Raw genomic sequence first — 26,764 nt, 5'->3', positions numbered from 1 at the left:
CATTAGACCTGGTTTCTACTAGCCCTGTCTAAGCTTCCCTTGAACATTTCAAGGGACAGGGCAGCCACAGCTCCACTGGGCTACTTGTGCCAGAGCCTCACAACCCTCACAAAGAAAGAATTTTCTTTGAATATCTAACCTAAACCTACCCCCTTTCAGTTTCAATAATAATTTTTAATTATGAGCTTTCTCCGCTTTTGTAGGATGCCAGAACTCATTTAACTTGGGTGCTCCTGTTAGGTGCTGTTCAGTGTTAGGTGTTGTTGAAAACTACAGCTCTGATGAAGTATCTCTAGTATCTTAAAAATACTGGATATCACTCTTTGGGTAATTTCAGATGTGATCAGATAGTGATAAATTTGTACACTGACCCTTACTTAGTTATATAAAACTTATTTGCTATAAACAAATTAATAAAACTCTACTTAGGCAAACATAATTGCATGTTTTCTTAGGTACCTCTGCTTTGTAATAATAATGTCCCATTACCCACCAGAGGGAGCTCAGTCAAATGTAAGGGCCAGTTCCATCAATGTAAATTAGTGAGAGCTATTTGAAGGGTTATAAATAGATATAAGCACAATTTTAGCAGTTAGTGCATAGCTGGATGTAATTTATATTAGCTGGGAACTGTAATGTGGGGGGGTTGGGTTTTTTTTGCTTGAAAGAATACTCCTTTTTTGAAATTATTTCAAAAATAAGTGTTTGCATTCTTGGCGCAGATAATTTCATCAGGAAGTACTTCTTCATATGTGAGTAGCTGGCTTTTATTTTCACAGCCAAGGAGGAAACACCCTGAATAAGTCTATTATTCTGAACAGCATTCATAGGAGTATGTCTGAATGTGCCTCTGTCTTCCATGAATATTAACACTAGTATTTTTGGTACTGACATCTAATCAGGAAACATATATACTGACGTACTTGCAGACCAGGAATACAAAAGAGTCTGACCACAAGACAGTCAAGGTTCTTAGCAGGTAATGTTAAATGATGCATTTGCTTCTGATTGCTTAAAAAAGTTTAGAGTGTTTGCCTTATTTCAGCTGTCCACACAGAGCAAAGGAATGCGAGAGTCAAAGACCCAAGCTGGGTGTATTGGATTACGTAACCAAAAAATGTGTATTCTGTTTCATCTGTTGAAAGCTGGTTTTTGGGAGATGTGTTATCCTCCTTACTCCAGGGGGGAAGGAGGAGGATGCCTCCTGATAATGGCCCAGCCATTAAAACCAGGTGGGGCAGTGTTTCTTATCTCTTTCACCACCCCTCCATCCTCCAGGGGGACATCTTCTGATAATGGGCCATTAGGGCCCACCAATGACATGACACATTCCACCATCCCATGGTGAGATGCTCCACACAGTGGGGGAGGAGCCAACTGTTCCTAGCTAGATAAAAACTGGGACTGAAGGACACAAGGTATCCTGTTTTTCCACTGGATTCCCAGAAGAAGACCAGACCTTTCTCATCAACACTGGACTTTCTACAGGACCATCTCTACTCCACAGAACCACGTCTGTTACTCCAGGAGGACTTATTTGGACTGCTTCCAACACCCTGACTGACAGGTTGCCAGGTCATATCCCTGACTCTGTCAGGGTTTTTTTCCAGGATCTTTGTTTGCTTCCTTGCTTGTTTTTTTGTACTACTACATTTGTATTTTCGGGGGGTTTTTTTGGGGTTTGTGTGTGTGGGGGGGGGTTGTTTGTTTGTTTGTTTGTTTGTTTTTTGTTTGTTTTGTTTTGTTTTTTTACTATTCCTGTTAAAGAACTGTTACTCCTATTCCCATATCTTTGCCTGAGAGCCCCTAATTGCAAAATTATAATAATTTGGAGGGAAGGGGGTTTACATTCTCCATTCCAAGGGAGGCTCTAGCTTTCCCTGGCAGACAACTGTCTTTCAAAGCCAAGACACTGAGGAGACCACGGTGATGAAACGCCTGTGGAGAAGTCTGTGGCCACAAGGCAATCTGGTTTGTCATACAGTTGCATGAAGTAAGTTACAAGACAGAGGTGAAAGCTTTTCAATCACAGAACATCAAACTGCTGCTATTCCTTCATGTGGGAAACTGAGGATCTAGTTCCTAAAAGTACCAAACTCTGCTTGTGCAGTGAAAGCAGCAAAAGACCATTAGTGGGGCTGCAGTTATTTTAGTACTGAAGTGCTCTGGCTTCAGTGCAGTTTTTACTCTGCCTAGGCTATTTATCAAGGTTTTATTTATCTTTAATGCAAATACAGCAGTTGGCATAGAACTGAGCTCAATGACCCCTATGGGACCCTCCCAACTCAAAACTTTCTATGATTCCATGATTAGCAGAATAGTCATATCCTGATACTGGTTATTCATCTTTCTGTAGAAGAGCTATCTGCAATGTTCTGACATCTGTTTCACATCATAAGTCTGTTAATTCTAGACAGAGTTGACAAAAATATAACCTTAATGAAGTAAATATTCCAGTATAAAACTTTAGTGTAAACTAGGCTTGAAAAAGCGTTAGGACGCATCCAAACAAAAGCTTCTTAATGTTGAGCTAAGGACAACAGCCTATACATTCTATTGGTGGAAGCCATAAGCAGCCAGAAAGCAAGCAGTTAAGGCCACAGCTCACTCACCAGTTCCTCTTCCTAGCTGTGCCTACTTCCTTTCCATCACTTACAGTTCTCCTATCACTTAACTCATTCTAAGCACCCAAAGCACAGTTTGGCATCTGGCTGCATATTTGTTACATCAGCACACACATCCTCATTTCATTTCCCTAATTCCTGTATTACAATTTAGTATAAGATTCAGACAAATAACTAAATCCACAGACCACCTACTCTCATATTTTCTAACCAGTTCAAGGAAACCAAGCACGTCTCATGGCAGGCACCTGCAGGCTGGTAGAATTCCTTGCTGCCACATACCATACCGAACCACAAAACATCATACGTAGCATTTGGAAACCACCTTGAGCACATGGGGATCATCAGACCATGTCATAAGATCATCAGACAACTGGATCTGAGCTCTAGGCTGACGCTGCTTACTCAGTGGGGGTGGATTGTGGTCAGGGGGATTAAAGGAACTGAGGTTTAGAAGGGGGAACTGGTAATTGGTGCGTAGAAAAGCAAAGTGACTCATATGCTAAATCTGTGCTTTCTACAGAATAAACCATGCAGTGGAGGAAGCCTGGGTTGAGGATAACAGTGATTTGTGAGTGGTTGTATTCTTTCATTCATATGGGTATGAATAACACATGACATTACTTGTTAGCAGCACCGAAAAACCCAGAGGTCACTGTCACTGTACCAAGCAATTGGTATGTTTTTAATTCTTATAAAATAATCTACTTCGAATTTAAAGTGTCGGCCTCACAGTTTTGGTGTGCATCTGAAAGACCATCTTGATAACTCCCAGTTTAACATTGCAAAACCAAGCAACTGAGTGAAGGAGATGGTGAGGTCAAGGCTGCCCCTCCAACTCCCCTTCGCTGCCTTCCCTCCCTCCATTATGGGCACTGGGGTGCAGTCATGCAGTCGGCGTCTGGTCGTGCCCCAGGGAAGTACATCAAGATGGACAACGGGGGCCCAACCTTTTGGTACTTGTTCAGCCTTAGTGTTTCATTGCTGCACACCTTCCAGGCCTGTCATGAAGACAGTGAAGAGTTTCATCATGGGTCTTCCAAGGATATGTATCACCATATCATCCACACATGTGCATGCCACGACATTCCACCCAGAGACAGAAGACCCTCAGAGCTGAGAGTGCACAGATATGACTGTGGAAATATGAAAATGGGAGAGAAAAGTCGTGGCAGCACCCAGGTTTTGTCAACTCTCCTCACAATCCTGCTGGACAGGGACAGTGTTCTTCCTGTTACATTACCGCCTGGACCAAACTTCCTTTCTCTGCAGCCATATTCTTCCACCATTGCACATCTTGTACCCCGCAAAGAAAGAGAGGCAGGACTCCCTCAGACAAGTGTCCCCTGGTCCTTTACACACTTCCACTTTGTGCATTGATCAAGAAAAGAATTTTAGGTAGGGAGAAACACCAAATGGCTTCATGATTATTACTGTGACTAGCTCATTTCTGCAAGGTGTCCTGTGACTGGAGATGAAGCAGCAAAGGGTCACGTGGCAGAACTCCCCACCCACACGACCCAAAGGAAGGCTGAGAACACCTCTCTGCTCCACCCGTCCCCGCTGTTAACAGCGTGTAATCCTCACAAAAGGCCTAGATGGCAATAAAGCCTCTGGTGGAAGGTGACACACTTCCAAAGATCATTAATTCACAAAACCAGACAGAACAGAGGTAATCCTGCAAAGGGAAACATTTTTTTTAAAAAAAGGCACCAAACTCAAACACAGAGCTCCTCATCTTCCAGGCTTTCCAAGTGTCAAGTCCCTTGGCTCTGGCTGTTTCAAGACCGCATGAGTCATATCCTTGCTAACTGGAAGTCTTAAATTTGTCCAGCATTCTTTATGATGGAAGTTAGTTAGCAATGACAGAAAATGGAAAGCACAGGTCTTGTTTTTATTTTAAACCCACGTACTTCACTGTGTCTTAAGTGGTTTGAAGCAAATGCATTTACCATGGTAGTGGCATGCTTACTTATGCTAACCTGAATAATCTAGATAACAGCTAGAAATACACTTTGTCTGTAATGCTGTAGTTCTCACAGGTTGTAGTCACGTCATAAAATTGAAACTTTCATTGGTACCTGATTTCAAAAACTGGTTTCTAAGTTCTTGGGTGAAATACAATGCAAAACCATCTTTGAAATAATTGTATAAAACTTGTTTTTATAGGGTGATGCATACACAACAGGACCTAAAAGGCAGATCAACCAGGACAAAAAACATATTGTCTATGTTGAAAATACAGGATCAGTATGATAAATGCTTTAATAAAAAGTTTAATTTCAGCTATTTAGTCAGCAGAGCTCCACTGTATCTAGAGAAAAACTCACCGTGTCAAAATTGGAGACTTAGTGAAAGTGAAAATATTTCTCACTGTTATGCTCTTGATAAAGAAATCAAGAGATGGATGGTAGATACAGCCGTTACCTCTCAGACGGTTGTTACAGCTACCTTCACTCTTTTCAACACCTGGATGATTTTCTGTGTTATGTTGATTATGCTACATTTTCATTTGACGTGCCTATGAACATTTTTGGAAAATTCCATTTCCCTGCCTTCCTGCCTTTGAATGCCACTTCCCCAAATAAGTTTTCTTTTAAAAATAGTTTTAAGAGACACTTTAATTTTTCTTCCTTAGTACTTCTGTATCACTTTTACTCATTTCTATTGTGATACAATTTCTCTGAGTCCCTGCTCTCAGGCACATGAGCATGTTCATACAAGGCTGTTATTTTTTACTTTCACTATAACTAAAAGCAGGAGGAAAATTTGATTGCAATTAGCTACAGTCCAAGTTGAATACAAATCTTTGATTTAAGTTAGTTTGGGATGGTTTAAGAATTTCACATTTATCCAGGTTGGACCCACACCAAAAATTTGGTGTCTGCACATGTATAAAATATTTCTTGAATTCTTCTGTACTGGTCAGTACCTACAGGTTAGGAAAAACATACTCCCTGACTATCCTCAAAGTGCTGATTGTCACAAATGAGGCTCAGCTTTCCTTCTCCACCTGACTGTGGCTCTCCCTCAGATTTTTCTCCGAGCATATGGTCTGTAATTTTGATATCTAAAGCACAGTGACTGCACTTAAATTGAAAATTTCAAGGTGAACACAGTTATTTGTAAGTAAAGGTCTGCTGTCTGATCCATTTGCATCCAAAATCAATCTGTCAATAAAATAATTTTATGTACTTTGACTTCACTGAAATCATCCAACTGGACGATGTTTCCAAGGCTAGATGGAAAAACCTTTGACTAAAATGACAAACTACTTTAAAATTAGGCTCTTGTTCAAAACACATAAACACAGGCAAAAAAAGAGTACATTCTAGTTTCTGTGGTGTTCTGTGCTCAAAGCGAAGCTCTGATTTCTCTTCAAGTTATGTTTCCCATCAGTGCAAAATTCAAACAAGGCTTTTCCACCACTTCCAGGCCCGATATTCCAAGTGGTTTTTACTATAGGTCGGGTTTTTTTTCTCGTCAATACAGTGTTATACTGCTCAGGGAGCATCCCAGCAGGAAGCGCATGCCTCAAGAGTGGTGATTTCCCGGATACGCAGGAAGCAGTGCCAGGTTGGGATGCTGACGCTGCCCTGGTGGCTCAGGAGGAGAAGTGGAAACAAGATTGTCCTCTCCTGCTGCCTCTTCATGATTTCCTGCTGCAGTGCCAGGTGCTTAGAGTAACACAGAGCCAGTTTTCACACCTGTGCTGCAGGGAATACTGTAGGCAATTAGCACAGAAAACTTACAGGCAGCTTGTAATTCCTTTTTTGTTCCCTTTGCTGCCAGGAGTTGTTCTGATTGACATGAAATTCCATTTTCATGATCGATTAATGATAATAATCAGAGCTAACCTCCTGGTGCAAATCTTAAGTTCACTGTTTTCAATTATTAAGACACATTTCAGTACTAATAACACATTAAGTTGAATTCCAAGCTCATGAAGATGTAACAAGCTGCATCTGCCAAGCAGAGTTTAAAATACAAGGTGATTTGAGAACATTCAGAACATAAAAGGGCTTTCCTACATCCGCTTTTAATGAAAAAACTGCTGTATGGATAGAAATGGAAGTATAATGAAGATTTTTAAGTTGATCTAAGAAAATACAAGGATAAACAGAGCAAGTAAAACTGACATTTTACTTCCCAGTTATTTGTGTATCACAGAACTCCTGTCCCTTCTTACAGTCACTTATGCTTCAAAATAGACCAGAAAATAAGAACAAAAGATCCTCACAATAATTTTACTGACACGGTCTGAGTTGAAACTATGATGAAACTATGATTCTTACATTAATTTTTCATTTCTTGCATGCCAAAAAGTACAATAAAAAGACACTCAAGTAATCTCTACATTTGAAGGAAAGTTTGATCTCATCTGTTTCCTTTTAATTTTATAACTTGTAAATTAGCACCGGCAGTGCACTTGTTTGATAAAAAATTATTTTGTTACTTCAATTTTTAATGTGCAGTTTTTCAGATTTTATACAACAGTGTGAAGTTGACATGAAGTATAGTTTTTACTAGTGAGGAGATATGCCTCAAGATAACTTCCAAACACTTTAGGCATGAGGAAAATAATTTAAAAACAATTCACCAAACTAAAATTAACATACATGTATTCCGTATATTAACATTGTCCCTGCCATATGCCCATGATCCAAATTTCCAACACAGAGACTATTTATATAATTTTCTAGTGTGTCTATATCATCTTAAATTGGAAGAAATATGTTTAGAAAAGAAACCTGATCCACTAGAACATATAATGGGGATAGATTAACTTCAATTACATTACTTGAAATAAAACGTCCATTATATAATGGATGAAATATCCATCACATTAAGCTACTGGGTGGCAAGCATTAAATCAAATATAGACCTCTACATATTCTGTATCTGTAGCAAAGTGTTGTAACATATTAGACAGATCTTTATTTTAAAATATCTTTCCAGCACAGGACCAATCCTGTATGAACTGCCTTACATGAGCTAGTTGGGAGTTATGACGAACCCTGTCTTTTTTGGTACTGTATCCTGAGCTTTTCCAGTTGCTCCACGCACTGCGTCTGGGCCAGCTTCAGTGTCCGGTTCTCCTCTGTCAGTTCTGCATACTCCTTAGCCAGCTGAGCAGCATCCATGCTTTCTTTTTCCACTTGTTCCAGTCTGGCAATCAGCTCCTTTCTGATGATTATGGGAAAAAAAAAAATCCCAGATATTAAAAATGGCAGTAGGTAAAAATTTGTTGTCATGTGTTAGGTCAAAGATGGGCTGTGGGTTGTTAATTTCACTTTTATTTCTTGAACTTGTGTGAAACAAGGACCTAGAAAAATAATTTTTTAGACTCCTGTTTTTTTCCCTTTAAAAGACTAAGCTTCCAAAATCTTGGATAGGTTCGCTGTTCAGTGACCAAGTCTGAAAAATGCTGTGTTCGTGTGTCTGTATTTGGGACTGTTCAGCAGAAGAGAAGGCTTTGGGGAGACTTTAGAGCCCCTTCCAGTACCACAAGGGGTTCCAACAGAGCTGGAGAGGGACTCTTGATGCAGGTGACAAGACAAGGGAATGTCTTTAAGCTGAAAGAGAGCAGGAAATGGGATATTGGGAAGAAATTCTTCCCTGTGAGGGTGGTGAGGCCCTGGCACAGACTGCCCAGAACCTGTGGCTGCCCCATCCCTGGAAGTGTTCAAGGTCAGGTTGGACGGGGCTTGGAGCAACCTGGTCTAGTGGAAGGTGCTCCTGCTCATGGCAGGGGGTGGAACTGGATGAGCTTTAAGGTCCCTCCCAATCCAAACTATTCTATTGAATGTATGATTCTGTGATCTCTAACTTCAGTAAGAGTTGAGAACACAGTTCCTGGCGGAGAATCAAGTTCCTGGAGATGACTTGCTAACACTTTGCCAGAAGAATAACCATTTATTTTTCTCTTGATACCAGATATCCTCTAAAGAGAACAAGGTGTCTTTGTTTGATTGGTTAGATTTATGAGTAAGTTCTGTGAAGTGTGCCTGGTTTCCTTTTCTCTACTACAAAAAATCCAATAAGCAGTAGGCACTGAATCCAAAATACATCTATTGTTTCTATAAAGTGTTTAGGCATAGACCTTAGCCCTGTGGCTGAGGAAGAGCGATATAGCTGCAAACCTGACCCCTCCTGGTCCTCCTAGGTGCAGACACTAGCGGATTTAAGCTGCGACTTTTTCTGGATGAGTCACACAGTGCCTTGTGTTCCCAGAGCTGGCCAGCAGCTGGAGTTTCCTGTATAGTATCAACTGAAATTACCTCAGCACAAGTTAAGATAAAAGAGGTCTTAAAACACACTGAAGGCATGAGTAACTCACAGAGTATCTAACTGCTCTCCCCTTAGTCACCCACCAGGCTAGCCTGGCCTCTGGGTTTCCTCTTCCCTTTAAGTCAAAAAGTTACCCATTACAGGAAGTCTATTCTAAAAGGTTCTTTTGATCATTCTATCTGAGAGATTAGTTAATCTTTTTAACTGTTCATAGCCCTGTGACTTTATTCCTCAGTCATGTCAAAGCAACGCTTGTAGATCATCAGTGGGAAGTTAATGCCTTCGTCGTGGGTAGATTTCACTGCAGTCCTTAAAGGAGCCCATTTGTCAGGCTTAGACCAGTGCTTTCAGACAGGAAATTCCTACAGATCTGTAATTCTATTCCCACAGGTCAGAGTATTCAAGAAAAGATAACATTTCTGTGTTTGCTGATCACTTATGTTACTTGTAGCTGAAAGCTACCACTTAGAGCAGCAAAACTGTAAATCTGGCTTTTGAAAAACACTTCTGTGTGCCCTTCTTTCAGGATCAATTTAACCTTCCTCTCTCTTTACTGCAGCTTTCAGTGATAGCAGTTTGCCCATGGTTTAGTTGACTGCTTACAGTCACAGTTACAGTGCACCCAGTGTTCCTTTGCAGTTCAAGGAGTCACAAATTAGAAGAGACCCTTGGTACAGCCATTTCTACCAGTTGTGCTTCCCATAGATAAAAAAATAAAAGGGTCGGGTAAAAAAAAAAAGAAAATAAAAAAGAAAAAAGGAAAAAAAAAAAAAAAAAAAAAAAAGAGAGAGAGAGAGAGAAGAGCTAGCAGCTGTTACAGAATTTTTAAATCAGCCAAAGAGGCAGCATACAGGCATGCTCCTATATGATATTTTTGTTTTATACTACTGAGGTAATGCAGAGCAGCTATGCTGCAGCAAAACCTCTTCTTTTTCCTTTCACCACGTGACAGATGCATTCAATCAGGCCTTTGAGAGGAAACATCAAGAGGATATTTTTGCTCAGTAGAATTCTATTTACATTTAACACAATATAGCTGTACAAGTTTTAAACACAGCAAGACACTAACAGGTTTATTTCTCTGGGGTTGGGACATTCTAGATCCATCAGTTTTCAAAGAAGTCAAGACAATCTTGCTATACAGCTCCTATTCATGGGCTAGAGGCCATGGAGAAGTGATTTCATGTGGGAAATAAATTCAAGGACAATGAGGTTTTAAAACTCCAGATGCCTGTTTGCCTGTTTTTGTGGGGTGGTGTTTTGGTTGGTTGGTTTGGTTTCTTTTGTTTTTGTTTGTTTGGGTTTTTTATGGGGTTTTTTTGGTTGGTTTTTTGTTTTGTTTGGGTTTTTTTGTTTGTTTGGCATTGTTTGCTTTGTTTTTTGGGGTTTTTTTGTGGGGTTTTTTTTCCAGTCCCTGGACTTTTATCTCTGGAGACCAAATGAGAACTTCTGCAATATTTCTTTGCAGTTATTCTCTGATGCAATGTTGGACTGAAGGCCTAAATCAAGCTCTTTCAAATTACAGACTGTTAAATCAGAAGTGTCCAAACAAATGAATTCAGAATCGTTCTTCCCTACTTTTGTTACACTCGTGAACTTCTTAAAAGGGAGATGCAGTGAACACACTACTAGGCAATCAGCATATTAAAAGCAGGTAAACCTCTTCTGTGGGAACTTTCAGTACTTGAAAAGGAATGGTGCTGACTATCCTGGACTCGAGCCAGGAGAGGCACAGACAGACAGTGTGCAAACTCAGAGAGCTCCAGCAATGAAGGTCAGTCCTGATTTGATGACGTGCTGTGCAGACATGGCTTTCGTGCTGCTCTCCAGTAATATTCAAGCAGCACAGATGTCTTCCTTCCCCCCTCCCCAGGATTTAGCTTCGCTATCAAACAAACTCTAAATGCATTAAAATTAAAATTAAAATCAAAATCAAAATATACTCATTGCTGTAGCCCACACTCTTGGACCTCCCTCACAGAAAGCAATTTCCTTGCACTGAGGTAGTAAAATTGCCCACTTCTGAGTCAGCAGAACCTACTTAGTCCCTTCCCATCAGGATCAACACCTGTTTATGGGATAGGGTGATGTTTCAGGCTAATACTGTCAGCCTGCCACATATCTAAAATTAGAGTACCAGGGAATTGCTAAATGTTATGAATGGTGTAGTTTACAGAGTTCACAAAAGGATGAGGACAGTAACTAACATTTACATCTGATCTAATCCAAGATTTGAACTTAGCTTTCAGAGGTTAAAGAACACCGTACCAAGCTGTTGCACCATCTAGACTTCATTGTGGATGCTTAATAAATAGAGGTAGCATTGTCTAACCTGTGTTGTTAATGGTTACCCCAGGTTTAAATATTAACAGTACTGACAATATTTTCAGTATTTTCTAAACTAGTCTGAGGTTCTCAAAGCTTTGAGACAACCTGTAAGCTGCACTTGAAGTGTTCTTTTTTGGGGAGGCATTTGGGAGGCAGCATTAGTGATTTGCATTATAAACCAATAAACCACAAACAGGAGGAAAACACAGCATGGTCTTAGGAAAATTATTTCTCTTGTTCTGGCCTTAATGACTAAACATGCAGAGAACAGAGCTCCTCAACACTCATGTTCACAAGGAATAAATACAAAGAAAAGTGACAGACTAAGCAGATAAATCTGTCTGGAGATAAGTGTATTTAGAAATGGACTGGACACAAGGAAAACAATTTCCAAAATACAAAGAATCAGATTTGCCTTTCCCCCATTGTGAAGAAGGTAATCAGGATCACGTATCCGTGGCAGTACAGTATCTTCTCCCACAAGTGGTGTGTACTGGTGGCCATAAGGCCATTTTTCTCTTCCCATATTTGGCATGGTTTTCCCATCAGGGGGAATTATAGGACCCTGGAAGGTAACTGCTGTCTGAGGAGATTGTCCTTGCATGTTCGAAGTCTACTAATTAATTTAAAAACAACACCAATAAAAACACTAAAGTCTGCTTTAATGTAAATGAAAATGTGTCTCAGATACCAACACATAAAAGGTCATAGAATGACAGAATAGCTTGAGTTGGAAAGGACCTTCCAAAGGCAAGGACAATTCTTCTAGAAGAGGTCTCTCTTTGTATTAGAAAAGCTGTAATTTCATTTCCAGTATTTGGCAGGTAACATATATTTTGCATATATGTGAGATGATGAAAAAACAGGTCCATGATGGGAAAATTGTTGAGCTAAAACATTGCCTTTAAGGTTTACACCAAGCCTTTCCTGCAGTACCTGGAAGTCTGAAAACTACTTGTTGTCACGGTATTGGGGAAGACACCCAAGAAACAGTGTACCTGGAGAAGTCCTCTGGACTAAAAAGCATAGAAATGATCCTAAGGTCATGAGAGCAAGTTAAAACATATGAAAATCTCCCACAAAATTAAGCAGACATCTCCACTGCATGTCATTTGCCAAGAGGGCCACTGGGATCCTGGATTTTATCATCAATAGCATGTCCATCAGGACCAGGGCAGTGACTGTTCCCCTGTACTGGGCGCTGCTGAGGCCACACCTCGAGTCCTGAGTCCAGTTCTAGGCTTGTCACTACCACAAGGACATTGAGGGGCTGGAGAAGGGAACGGAGCTGAGGAAGGGTCTGGAGAACCACAACAGCTGAGGGAGCTGGGGGGGGCTCAGCCTGGAAAAAAGGAGGCTCAGGGAGAACCTTTTCACTCTCCACAACGCCCTGACAGGAGGGTAAAGCCAGGCAGGGGTTGAGCTCTGCTCCCCGAGAACATGGGACAGGGTGAGAAGAAATGGCCTAAAGTTGTGCCAGGGGAGGTTCAGATTAGGTATCGGGAAAAACTTTTTAATTGAACAGTTCGTCAAGCACTGGAATGGGCTGCCCAGGGAAGTGGTTGAGTCACCATCCCTAGAGGTGTTAAAAAAACATATGGAGGTGGCACTCGAGGACACAGTTTAATGGTGAACAGGGAGATGGTGCTGGGTTGGCGGCTGAACTTGATAATCCTAAAGGTCTTTTCCAACCTTTACAATTCTATGATTGTATGTCTAATCTAATGGGCAAAAAGAAGGAAAATAAATTATATCCATAGCCAAGAAAATGAGTGATCCTAAATCAGGTGGTGACCAAATGATATTTTCTGTGGAGTTATATTAGAATTGTCTGGGGGAGGAAAAAGAGATAACCATCCAGTGCTAAGAATATAAAACACAGCTAGCAACCATGGCAACTCTAATATTTAACTACATAGTCCAGGGTCATTATCTAGTAATAGCAATACAACAAGTGCTCAAAATAACCAGCCATCTCATCCCTTTCACCCAAAGTTAGATACCCAAAACCATCTGTTATGGAAATACGTGTATGTTTCTGGAACATAAATTAAATTACATCCTGTGCCCTAAATGTGGTGCGTTCTGGCTTCCACACCCTTTTTCTTTACTTTCAATAATGCCTCCCATTCCAGAGTGGGGTTTTTTTCCCTTGTACTATGTATTGCTGGCATAAATGTGAAGAGTTTGAGTGAAGACAGGAAATAAAGCTATGATTAAATTAGAAAAAAAAAAAAAAAATCTACCCAATGTTCTTTCAAATTCTTGCTTCCTTTTTTGTCCTTGAGTAACTTCTTTTCCCATTCTTATTGGCTTTGTCCTTTGATTTTCCCTTTTTGAAACTGCAACCTCTTTTTCTCTCCCACATTTCCCATTTTCCTGTGAAATACTTGTCATCTTCTCTCACACTGCCAGCCTAGTACATTATCTTGCCATCTATATTGCACAAAAGAGAAAAAGTAAGTAAGCTTTGTTCTTGGCCTTGATGAAAGGCAACCTCTGCCATTTTGCTTCACTGACTTTTTTCTTTCGCCATACTTGATGGTCACATTACATGTCAAGCTAAGCAGAAGTAAAAGCCTTGTAAAAAGTTGTAAAAGATTCAATGTTTCTCACTATTGTTAAAACAGTGTTTTAAAACTTTCTATTTCTTATAAAATAATACAAAAATATACCTGCATATATTATTTTATGTATGAAAAGTTACACTGAACTTTGGAGGTTGGAACAAAAATTGTTTCAAGTAGAAATAACTCTTTTTTTTTGGTTGGTTGGTTGGTTGGTTGGTGGGTTGGTTGGTTGGTTGGTTGGTTTTTTGGTTTTCTTTGGGGTTTTCTTGTTTAGCTGGGTTTTTGTTGTTTTTTTGGGGTTGTTTGTTTGGTTGTTTGTTTTGGTTTGGGTCTGTTTTTTGGGGGTTTTTTTGCTATAAAGCTCTAATACCTGTACAAATATTTATGGCAGGTTAACATTATTTCTTCCTCCTAGCCAACAAATAAAAAATATTTGCTCAATCCATTTTCTGCTTTTTTCCCGTTAGTCAAAGCCTTCAGCATTCCGTGTTTACTATCAGCAGGCACCACAGGTACAGAAACTGCCAGGTGAGACTTGTCACTGGAATGACACAGGCAAATTGATCTGTGGAGAGAAGTTGGGAGCCCTGGCAAGGGTACCATCCAACAGCACTTGTGATTGCCTTTGGTAAAAAGGTACACTGAAAAACACTATAAAAGCTGTTTATTCTCATTACAAGGGATGCCACTTGATCATTGTCCATTTTATCAAAATAGTATTTAAGAGAAATAGACAATAGATAGCAGGCGTAGTAGACAATTGGAATCTTCATTTCCATACATTTAAATTCCAATGTAGAAGAAGACACCCACAGCAGGGGTAAATTTTAGAAAACTGCAAACTCCATGTTTTCAATTTGATAGTAATTGGTTTTGAGGCTAAAAGCTTGTGAACCTCATCAGACATCTTAGATAAGTCAAAGCATTCTTCCCTTTTAAAAATGGAATACTCAATACTTCCAGTGATAGGGCAGCCAGGGCTGGCTGGGCAACAATTTCCAGTGCCCCAACATCCTCACCGGGAAGAATTTCTTCTTAATATCCAACCCAAACCTACTCTCTATCAGTTTAAGACCATTCTGCCTTGCCCCATCACTACATGCCCTTGTACATAGTCTCTCTCCATCTTTCTTGCAGGGTCCTTTCAGGAAGCAAAAGTCCACAGTTATAATGTGCATATGTGAATATATACATATATAAGTACATACACATGTATATATACATACATATATACACAATGCAAAACATGCATGTCACCCCTGCCATTATAATCCACTCTTCATTCAGCATATGCTAGCCCCTAAACTACTTTTGACTCTCTTATTTTAAGTGCTGAGAATGCTTTTAGACATAAAGCAATGAACACGAGAGCAAAACTCTCTTTTACTTCTCGCTTACTCCTTTGCCTCCACATTTATACTCCCCTTCTATCTAGTTTTAGATAAAAATCAAGGCTGTCATGTTCAGGTTTGTTTGCTTACATGTGTGTAAAGTTACATGTGTCTTAATAACTTTCTAATCCACCTTTTAATTTCAACCAAACTTCTTGTGGCAATTCGTTTCTGGAGGGTTAAATAAAAACAGACTGCTACAGAAAGGAAAGATATGCAATGGGGGAAGGCAGTCTCATGAGACCTGCTCCAAAATACTACAAAATGGATAATCTACCTGGAGGAAAGAGTCATAAACAGTCCACATCTGGAGAAGAAATATCTTCAGTTGGCACTTGCAGCTTTTTAAACCTCAAAATCAGGCAACCACAGTGCTCCACACAGTGCACTTTCCCACAGTGCACCAGCTTGTAGGAAATTAAACATCTTTGATCCCACTGCTGTAGGATCACTTTTTTCAGACTAAGATACATAGGAAGTGTGAAAGGTGCTGCCCTGATATTTGTCATGTTTAGGCATTTCACTGCTATAAAGCATATGAACACAAGGCTGCAAATACGTAAGTAGAAACTCATAACATGTTCACTGGGGCATGGAACTCCCAGAACAGGCTCAGCAAAGAGAGCAGCAGTGCAAGCTTCCTGACATTGTTCCACTGTTGACATCCATCGGTGGGATGAAGGAAAATGCCAGCCTGAAGTCCTTTAATTCATACAGGTTAAGCACCACTGAGAGACTGAGCTCTGGGCTCAGAGGTTGATTAGGATGCTTGTGAGTTCAGGTAAACAATTTTGTGCATGTACCTGCCATTCTCAAGAAGTAAACTGTTTCTAATTTAGCTAGTACCACAGAATTTTAGATAAAAAAAAAAATTGCATTCAAACAGCAATTTTTTTTTTTTTTTTTTTTTTTTAATTTCAGAAAGTGCAAAAATATATATGAATGTCTCATTTTCATGGGCCCCAAGCATTCTTCATAAATAGGCATAACTGATTTGGGATTGTGCCAATAATAATAATAATAATGGATTTATATCAATAGACTCTAAAACCCAAATGATTGAAGGCTACTTTTGGTGTTTAAACAACTCAAATCAAGCACTTAAACAATCATTTAGTATTTTATATTGCATTTGGATTTTCAGAGTAGGAAAAGACACATGGTTTCCACTGAATTGATTGCTAAATACATGTGTAAAGCGCCTTATATCTGACAACCAAATCTGAAAAATCATTGCAAATTTTTTAAAAATTACTTATCTTCTAATATTTTTAAAAATACCAAGTACTTTTGATTGGCCAAGTTCAATTAATGGTGAGTCAAATGCAAACGCTGCAAACATGAATCAAACGCAAAATGCATTTTCCCATGGCATTGGACATCTTTTTTAGCTTTAGTTCCAGTCTGTCAGCATCTGAGTGCTGTCGCTAGAGGACATGAAGAGAAAATGATACACACTCTCTAAGAAAAAGGCTGAAGAAGAACGTTATTATTTATAAAGACCTCGCTTTCATAGGTTTTGAAGAATGATTAGGGATTGGAGAACAAGGTTACCACCTCTCCATCCCACTGGCCAGGCTAGAAGTCCATCAGTTAACTCTTATTAGAAAGGAATGTGGAAAACATGATGTTTACAGTACAGGCTGTGGGAAATTCAGTTACAGAGCTGTAAACATCCCACAAAAGCTCACATAATATGGCAACAGAGTGCCACACAGATCCTTCAGTTTCAGAAGGGGATTTGCAGTAGGAAAATTCAACTAGCTTTGACACTTTAGGCAAAAAGTAACTATATTGTGCCTATAGCCATCAATCTGGAAAAAGACCTCTCACTCTCTTACCCTGCATGGTTTGGATTCTTTGGCTGTTTTGTAAGACCACAGGATTTCAACAGATTCCCTCCCATCATTTTGCTTCTGCAGCTGAAGATTCTCATGGATGCAAACTTGGCTGAACTGCAAGGTCAGCTGGGCAGAGATTTCACTACTCACTCTCCTTCCTCTCTCTGAATTTCTTTTTCAGGTTTCTTGTGGAAAGGGACCAACAGACACAGAGTGCACTTTGCTATTTAATAGTCAGGGAAAGATGACAGGGCTATGAGTACAGGCCATAGACAAGAAAAAAAGTCTCCAGCTTATTCACTTTGAGTATGAACACCTGAAATGCCAACGTATATTGAACCAGTGCACACAAAAACAAAGCACTTAACAGAAATGTTTACTAATATTGTCATGTATTCTAAGCCTAAATGAGGATCCATTTTGTTCTCCCTTAAAGTGTGCAACATTAATTGAAAAAATGAAATTTGAAAAGGAACTGGTACCAGCTGAACTGGATTGTTATGTGACCTGGAGGTTGTCAGTGAAGATTTTAAGAGACATCCACAAAGCTGAGAGCCCAAAACTATGACAGCCCTTTGTGGCCTCAGTTGATCCTATAGAGCAATGACCAATTTGTGCTCTACCGTGACCATCAGGCAGAGGAATGAAATCATAGGATCATAGAATGGCTTGAGTTAGAAGGGACCCCAAAGATAATCCAGCTCCAATCCTGTGCCACAGGCAGGGGACATCTTCCACTAGGCCAGGTTGCTCCAAGACCCATCCAGCCTGGCTTTGAACATTTCCAGGTATGGGGCAGTCACAGCTTTTCTGGGCAACCTGTGCAGGGCCTCACCACCCTCACAGGGAAGAATTTTTTCCCCAATATCTGATCTAACCCTGTCCTGTGTCATGGGAGGCCATTCCCTCTGGTCCTGTCACTCCAGGCCCTTATAAATTGTCTCTCTCCATCTTTCTTGTAGGCTTCCTCCAGATACTGGAAGGCCACAATTATAATATATGTATAAATAGTACATACATATATAAGTGTATACGTATATAAGGTCAGAAAATACAATGTTAAACCTTCATGTTTCAAACAGGGTTTTACAAAGAGAATATGCATCACTAAATCCTTTGGGAAAGTTACTCACTTTCTTTCTTCCAGCAGAGCAATTTCTTTCTTGACTTCATGGTACTCTTCTGCTATTTTGCAGTGCTGTTTATACACCTGCATAGATTCCTTAGAGTCATGACATGGAGGCAGAGGCTTTAAGAAAAAAAGAGAAGAAAAAATCCCCACTGTTTTTTGAATGAAATATTAGTTAAAATGCCACATTTTTGAAAGATACAATATTTATCTAAATTCCTGTAAAAATACCTAAAGATTTTTTTTTTTACCCTTTACTGAAGTATACGGCCAACTATTCCTAGTGATGTTCTTTCATGAAAGAAAAAAACCCAAAACTGTTCCCTGCATAAGAATATACGTAAAACTTCAAACATATGTGTAAAACTTCAAACACTGAGAGAATTTTCAGAATTCTACTTGTCAGCTTTGTAAAATATCCCTGAAGATTTTTCAAAGAAGGATTTCTCCCTTACCTGCCTCTTTTTCAGCTAGAGTGACGTAATGCTAAAGCTGATGCATTGGTCAGATCTATCACAGACTTCTTTACACTGCCAGGAACTGACATCATTGCAGCAGGATCAACTTTTTTTCAATGCACGCTGAATGCAATAAATATGGCAAATATAACTAAGCTGTCCCAGGACTCCTTATGTGAATGTCATCAAAACTCTTGAAAATACTTTTTGGTTAAATGTGGGTGCTTTTTGCTCCCTAAAAAAGAATGCATCTTAATTCAAGCTTCAGGCTTGTCTGTCACATTTTGGTTATAACACTTTCAGGAAGTATTTTTAAGTTATTAGCCATGAATCTATTGATTAACTCCAAACAGCATGCTTGGGCCACCTGTTTGAAGTAAAAGGAAACACTTTAAATAGTTCCTTTATTGCCCAGTTAAATAACATCCAATTGCATTTCCCCATATTAGTAGATTATTTTGCATTTCTTGCTGTCCTACCGTGACTCTTCTGGGCAGTATAATATTCCCGTAATGACATTATTAGGAAAAGAAAAGCACAAGTAGTCAGGCTTTTTCTATTTATGATCTTGTAATCCTTTGTTTTATCTAAACTGGAAATTTAGATTAAAAGCATTTTTGTTCAGGAGACAAGATAAGCTGGCTTCAGACATAACCCAAAGCACAGATGTAAGTAATGTATGGAGCTTGCAGGTACTTTTTGATGTGATTTTTCACTGAAATTTAAACATACACACTCATACTCTATGTTCTAAATGTGAAACTGCTGCAGCAGAATTGTTTCACAGCACATTGTTTCATTCTCCCTGATCTTGGAGATTTTGGGAACCCGGGGAAAGGGCAGCCCAATACTTGATGAATCTAATCCCGAGAAAAGGGCTTTAAATTGCATTTCAATGTGGATGAGCAATAGCACCATTCATATAGCCACCCAAATAATAAGCATAAATTTAGCAAGACTGAATATAGAAGTCTCAGTGCTCTAATCCAAGAATGCAGGGATGAGCCAAAGCAGCATCTCTGCTATCTACCAGAGATCAGCCACCAACAAGTGTGTCACAATAAAACAATTTCAAACAGTACCAAGGGGAAAGTCCCCAAACAGTGATACTTCAAAAGAAAAACACAACAAAGCAAAAACCACCTTGGATTTGCTTCCAATTTGGTTTCTGCTAATCTCACTGGTTTAAAGCTGTTTGAAAATTAAAACAGTGTTCAGTTTCTATATTCCAGCTTCCCATGCAAAAGATATAATAAAAATTTTCTAGTCATGCTGAAACTTAGTAGCTAAGTCTCACTTAGAACCAGTTGCCAACTTTTAAACCCCTTCCTATTATTGTTTCCTCTTCAGTGACATTTTTTCTCACACTGGTATTTTAGCACTTAAATTAAACCGAAATTATACAATCCATTTACTAATTTCTGTTCATAAAATTCTTTTAAATTTGTCTGATGGTAGTAAGCACCATATCAAGAATCTTTTAAATTATTAGTGTATTTTTCTTTAAAACATAAATGTGATTATGTTTTCAGATGAGTGGATAGAATATCATTGGATCATATCATAGAGTGGTTTGGGTTGGAAAGGACATTCAAGAGCATCTAGCTCTAGCCCCTTTGCCATGGGAAGGGACACCTTCCACTAGACCAAGTTTCTCCAAGCCCCATCCAACCTGGCCTTGATCACTTCCAGGGATGGGGCAGCCAGAACTGGAGAATTTGGTTCACTCCTCTGTAATTTGGAAACTTCAAAGAAAGGCCCCAGAGACAGTATCTACCGCATCCTTGAATAATTTCTGGTCAGCAGGATATGAAACAGGCTTATTTAGCAAACATCTTCCACTGCAATAACATGAGAAAAGGAGAGATACAAATCTCCATTCCACCTGGAAGGACTTTTTAAAATGTCTGTGGCCAGGCAATGGGAACTACTACAGATACTGCAGTACAGAATGCCCAATGGCATTCCATGAAGTTTGTATAATATTTTTATGTTAAGAAATTGCTAGTTTACCAAGGTGACTAATTTCAGAAGGCCTTAATGAAGTTCAGTTGTCAGTATGATTTTTTTTTTCCCCTCAGAAGCAAAGAGCCTTACTTTAACTTCCTCTTAAGACAGCCTTGAGCTTGCCTCCTCGTGAAGTACCTTGCTTGCCCATCAACTAATATAAATAAAAGCATACCTGCTAGAGAAGCAAAAAACATCCCTGCTGAAGTAAGTTACATTTAATGGCAACAGTTGCTACTTTTAATCCTGTTTATTTCAGGCTTCAGTGTCATCCACCCTCATTTTCCTGTGCTGGCAAAATATGCACATGCAGCATCTCTGCTTTTGTTCACAAAGCTAGTACAGAAGCAAAAATAATAATAAACATAAATAATAAAATATACTGGTGGTCTGTCCTATTATGCCTGATTTTCAACAAGGTCTGATTTTTCCTTGTATTTCTTGAGTAACTCACTGTAACATTGACAAATGTTTTACAGAATTCAGCAGGTAGACACTAAGAGATCCTTTTATAGACCATCTTGTAACTGCACATATATGCGTGGATCTTTACAAGAAATAAGCGCTGTTTATGTGGACTTTTGTTCAGAATCCAGATATGAAAGATGTTGGGAGATGACATGCAAAAGCAGTGCATGAAGAAACAGAAAATCACAGAATGGTTTGGGTTGGAAGGGACCTGCTTCCCTTGTAGGAAAGGTACTCCACACCTCTAATCATCTGGGTGGCCTCCTCTCTGTCTGCTTTTTAAGGCAGGTTGAAGGAGGTCTTCTAAATAAAATCTTTGATGGAGTGACACAGAATGAAAGGTTTTGGCTTTGTGGTTTTTTGCTTCACTCACATGACAAGTTCTTTTGCCTTGCCATATGAAAATCAACATTCCATATACATAAAAGCCATATAGTTGACAGTGTCACTCAACTGTTAAAAAACTTTAAAACAGTTGATTTTTTAATTCACCATCATTTATTTGCATTTGCATGTTTGCTTAGCTATGAAAAAATTTAAAACTTTCCCCTGAAAAAGTTGAAATTTCAAGAAAAAATTGTATCAGGCAGGTTTTCCAGTTCACATGAACTTGTCTAGAAGTCTTCAGCACTGATCTAATTAAAGAGTGGGGTCTTGCTTTTTGTAAATTTGGTAGCTTTCAGCTGAACTCTTCTGGAAAACTGGAAAATCCACTGCCAATATTTTGAATGTGGCCTATGTTCATCATATGGCCTTGGGCACTCTTCTGTAACAGAAAAAAACCCACATTGTGCCTAGCAAAAATAGCACATTGCAGCTACTTTTTGCTGTGCAACTGGAACTCTTCCACTAGTTTCAGATACCCATCTTAGGGTACATCTAGTCAAGTTTAGCTTCACCATGAAAGTAAACAGTTCTCTTTCCTCTCAACAATTCGGGTCAACTGGATGAGAGCAATTGTGAGTTTTGCTCTCTTTCCTGGAACATTTTCCGTTCTTTTTTAACCTTAGTATGTTGCTCTGACTTGGTGAACTGGCACACATGTTGACATACATGCATAAAATGCATGTCTTACATAATCTAAGACCAATGTTATCACAGCAGCATTACAGGAGACATACCAAGTTCATAGGCAATCAAACCTAATTATAGAGCAACACAGTGCTCTAGCAATTCTCATGGAAATCGATACCTAGTAAAAAAATTCCAGCATCCTCTTTAAAAACACAGTATGCTTTTACATCTTCTAAAATAAATATATGTGTCTAACAAGAATCCTGGCATTCGGTAGAAGCAATTAAAGTTCCAGAGTAAACAAGGTTTCTGCTAAATGCTTATATTACACACAACACATTTTCATTACTTCTTTTGTATCAGCAAATTCTTCACTAAAGCAAAAAAATCTATCCTTCGACTTAAAAAACTGATGTTATAAATGGCTGGATCTTTTTCTCTGTTGGATCAATTTTATAGTCATCCATCTACACAGATTTATAATACAAAATAAGACATAAATGTCTCTCAAGTTCACAATTTCATGAGAAGAGATCACAGAACCATTGAATTATTTTGTGCTGGAAAGAACTTTAAAGATTGCCTCATTCCAACCCCCTGCCAGGACCTTCTACTAGACCAGGTTGCTCAGAGCCTCATGGCACACACACTGGAGGGGGAAAAAAACCACCAAAGGCCAAATAAGTAGGCATTGCTCGTAAGTGGGAAGAGAATGATTTCAAATGGAGGCAAAGGGAATTGAAAGCAAGAAGTTTATTAATGTGAATTTTGCTTCACTGATAACTTAGCAGGAAGTTATTTTAGTGCTCTGTGTGTGTCTTTTTTTTTTTTTTAATAATAAAGCTGCAAATATAGCTTAAACTGATCTGCTCTCATATGCAGGGCTTTCATGTCAGGTTGAACACATATTAATTTTGATTTAGAATACTTGACTTATTTTCTTACAAATTGCTTCTTGGGATGTAACATTCAAAAAAGTAATTTGAAAATAAATACGTTAGTCTGAAGCTAGCTAGTACATCAGAACATGCAGACTGATAATTTTTATTCTTCAGAAAGAAGCTGCAATAAGGACTGTCCCCTAGTAATAGTCCTTATAGAGAATTAGCTTTTTTGCTATGTCTCTTAGAGAGATCTTCTCTCCAAGCAATGCCACCTCCACCTCTGTAGAGCTTGGATAGCAGAGTTTGTTGCCCTGCCAAGGGGAGGCTGCACTGAACTTTGCCCGGCCATCTGATACTGCTGCCCAGGAAACAGGTATGGAAGGATTGCGGGAGGAAAAGTGGGACCACTAGGTAATTCTGCTCAAATAGCCAAGTCCTCTGCCAAGGCCTAACATAGGCTTGAAGCCTAAAACAGAGGTGCAAATTGCTTGGTACTCAGGCTGTGGTCTACCGCCTGCATGCACAGAATTCTAAGGCTCTGATTTTCCAAGTGACTCGCTGAACTTACACAGCTTTCAAGCTGCTTTCAAAATCCAGCTTAAAGATTAGCTAATTTAGTCTTTTTGTTTGTTTGTTTTTAAAACAGGTTTCAAAATTTTCCTTTGTGTGCTTGAAATCTGTAAAGTTATTACTTTCTTTTAAGGTGCTTATTACTATATAGCCACATGACCTGCATTTATATTTCGCTTCTTTAAATAAAATTCAAATTGTTTTGACTGTATTTATGGCACACTGATGAAAATCTTGTGGCTCTAAGATATGATATTTTTATTATGAACATATGTACCAGCATTCTTACATCTTCAAGCATTTCAGGCTGCTATTGCCACCGTTGATTAAAAGGTTTTATTACATGACACTTCATGTGCGTGCTCTCTATTAATGTACTTCAGGACATGTATGGAATGACAAGGGACACCACCATTCACTACTTCTGCAGGTCCTGGTGAAGTATATTTTACTTGTTTCTGTAATACATGAGCTATCTGTTTCAAAGCTGGCATGAACTCCAAGCACACACCATACAGTTCGCACAAACCCGCAGCAGTTTGGATGGTAGCAATTGAAAAAATCACAATTAATAAGAAATGTAACAAGGTAAATGACAACTTTGTAACAGTTAATGCTTGTTTGAAATTTTAAAGCAGATTAAAATATTGTAATTACATTAAATAGTTATCACATGAAGCTGTGATCCAGATTGACAAAAGCAAGGAAATTCAAGTTTTTATTGCTGAATTTGAAGGCAAAGTTACCTACGAGTCAGCTCAGAACCCTGTATTGACTTCACTCCCCTTGGATGAACATAAAGGCATCAAAATATAAATATGCACGTAAGCTTGAAAAGCTAAAGGATGAACTGCTACCGCAAATTTTATACTTTTAAGTGGTTGAATCAGACAGGTAGTTCTCATAAATCATCCTTTCCACTACCCTGATATTACCAAGAGAGTTTATGAAGGATAATAAAAAGAACATTATAAAAATCAAGCCTTTTGATTGTTTCTTTGAATTTGTTAACATATTGAGATCATGAGAATAAAGGAAGGTGTTCTTGAAACAAATGTCAAGTACTTAACAGACCAATTGGGTACACCTAGTGGGATTGTGCTAGTGCATACTTAAAAACTTTTACTGAAGGGCTATCCATCACACTTGAATGCTCCCAGAGGAGCATTTTCAGCCTATCATGAAATTCCATATTTAGAGTATATTATAGGTTCCAGAAATGTAAAGTCATAAAAGTCCTAATAAAAAAATCATTTCTTGTCCTGCAGAGTACTTGTAAGTAATGCTAGTAATTTTGATTTTATGTATCAACAGCAGCAATAATAATCATACTTTGTTCTTTTAGAGCAATCCTCACCCACTGGTCTTAATGCTCTTTAACAAAAGAGGTAAAAACTATTAACTTAATTTCAGAGATGAACAGAGGGATGAAGCAACTCCAGGATTAGGCAATGTGTCACTGAGAGAGTTGGAAACAAAATGCAGGTTCTTTACTTTCAATTCAGTGCTTCAGCCATGAAACATGATTACTTTTCTGAAATTGAATTCTTCTAAGAAAAAAAAAAAAAAATACCCATCATATTTGCTGCACTGGAAGATTAGTGGAATAAAGAGGTTAGCATACTACCCGGTTCCTTTTGTCCCAAATCTTAAGCTGTTATTAATTCCTACTTATGCCTAAAGATCCCGCCCATATCCTCAGGATGAGAGGGATAGAGCAGGAAGAGTCTCTGTCATCCTCCATTCCTTTCTCAGTCATCCTTTTGATGAGAGCAGCAGGACAGAAGCCTTGAAGTCAGCAGCCCTCCCGTGTCATCTCAGGAGTTGATGGGTACAGGAAAGATGACATTATTGGACAATGAATGGTCTACTAATGCCTTTCTCAATTTACAGTCAGGAAATAGCTGCCTTCATAGTGAAATATCAGAGGAAGTCTAAATGCTCCTGGGAAAACAGATGATCTGAAGTAGTCTACAAAAGACAGCAAACACTCCAAAATCACCACAGAGGAAAGGGAAATAATCCCTGGATGCAGAACTGGTTTTGTGACCAGTGAACTATGGAGTTGCCATCACTGTCGAGTTTATTGGGGCCCATCATCCTATGCTGACAAATCAGACTGGATTCTCTTGGAATGCTCATGAGAAAACTGATGATAACAGTTATAGCACAGTCTGTAGGCATTAGAATGTATCATGCCCATCTCATTCCTACTCCCATCAATTGAAAAAGAATTCTCTGCATTGCAGTGCAGCAGCACTGCAGGAATTGGATAGAAAATCTTAAAAGCAGGCAAGATTGTTAAAATAGTAATTTCCCTGCAGTTGGACTACAAATTTTCTGCAGATCTTGAAAAGAAAATGTTTTCTTCTAGGGATATATATGATTTTATTCAATGTTAATAGGCTAGAAAAGCACCTCTAAAAACTTCCACAATAGTGTAACAACCAGAGGTTTTTTATAACAACAAATACAGTGAATGTGAAGTAGAACAGTCAGAAGAGAAGAAAAGTTTACCTGCAGCTGCTGATCTAGTTCTGGAAATGCCAAAGAGAAATTTTCAGGGGAAGCATCATCTAAAAGGTAAACACAATGTTAAAAGTCATTGTCTACCAAAGAGGGCATTTCAAGTAATCTGTTTGATGAAGTCCTACATTGCATACATGGACAGTAATATCGGGATCCTGAAAACACCTCCACATCTTATATTTTACACTTGAGATGCCTCAGTAGAATCCTTGAAAATACTAGTGGATCGGTAATAAGAAAAGTTTACATCCTGGAAATACAGAAAGTCTATTTTGCATTGCAGTGATTAAGAAACAAAGCAGTTAGTCCAGTAGAACATGTGATAATTTAACAAAACAAATAAATCTAAACCGTTTTTCTTCCTGAGCTCTCTCCATTACACTGCTAAGTAAAGAACAGTCTTAAAGGACATTAACCTGTCAATTACAATCCTTATTGGCTAGAGTTAGTCCAATCATGACAACAAACCAAGCTGTGTTTTTATTTATTTGTTTGGGGGTTTTTGTTTATTTTTAGTACAGGCTTCCAGCAAAGGTGGGACAGACTGTGCCAGTTATGTCAGGGTTGTGATGTGGACACCAGCCCACTAGTAGCTGGACTGAGATCAGAAACATGAATCACACTTGGTGCAATATTTCTTTCTCAGTGACTTTCACACTC

At 38.9% G+C, this 26,764-nt stretch overlaps 1 protein-coding gene across 4 annotated transcripts in view; it reads right to left on the bottom strand.

The window, feature by feature from the left end:
• Positions 1-6,775: 6,775 nt before the first annotated feature.
• The window catches only part of MAP3K7CL (MAP3K7 C-terminal like), a 31,841-nt gene continuing 11,852 nt past the window's right edge, over positions 6,776-26,764 (bottom strand). For 3 of the 4 annotated variants that reach the window (XM_040055672.1, XM_040055673.2, XM_040055674.1), the window contains 3 exons: positions 26,093-26,151; positions 18,179-18,294; positions 6,776-7,811 (listed from right to left, as the gene is read on the bottom strand). In XM_040055672.1, the coding sequence (XP_039911606.1) occupies positions 7,631-7,811; positions 18,179-18,294; positions 26,093-26,151 (356 nt within the window). In that variant the 3' untranslated portion in view covers positions 6,776-7,630. Of the gene's footprint in view, positions 7,812-18,178; positions 18,295-26,092; positions 26,152-26,238; positions 26,312-26,764 lie in introns of those variants that run through there. The other variant, XM_040055675.1, reaches the window with a different exon arrangement.

Source organism: Hirundo rustica, chromosome 2 (genome assembly GCF_015227805.2).
Source record: "Hirundo rustica isolate bHirRus1 chromosome 2, bHirRus1.pri.v3, whole genome shotgun sequence".
Taxonomy (NCBI): domain Eukaryota; kingdom Metazoa; phylum Chordata; class Aves; order Passeriformes; family Hirundinidae; genus Hirundo; species Hirundo rustica.
This window is presented reverse-complemented; position numbering and strand designations above follow the sequence as displayed.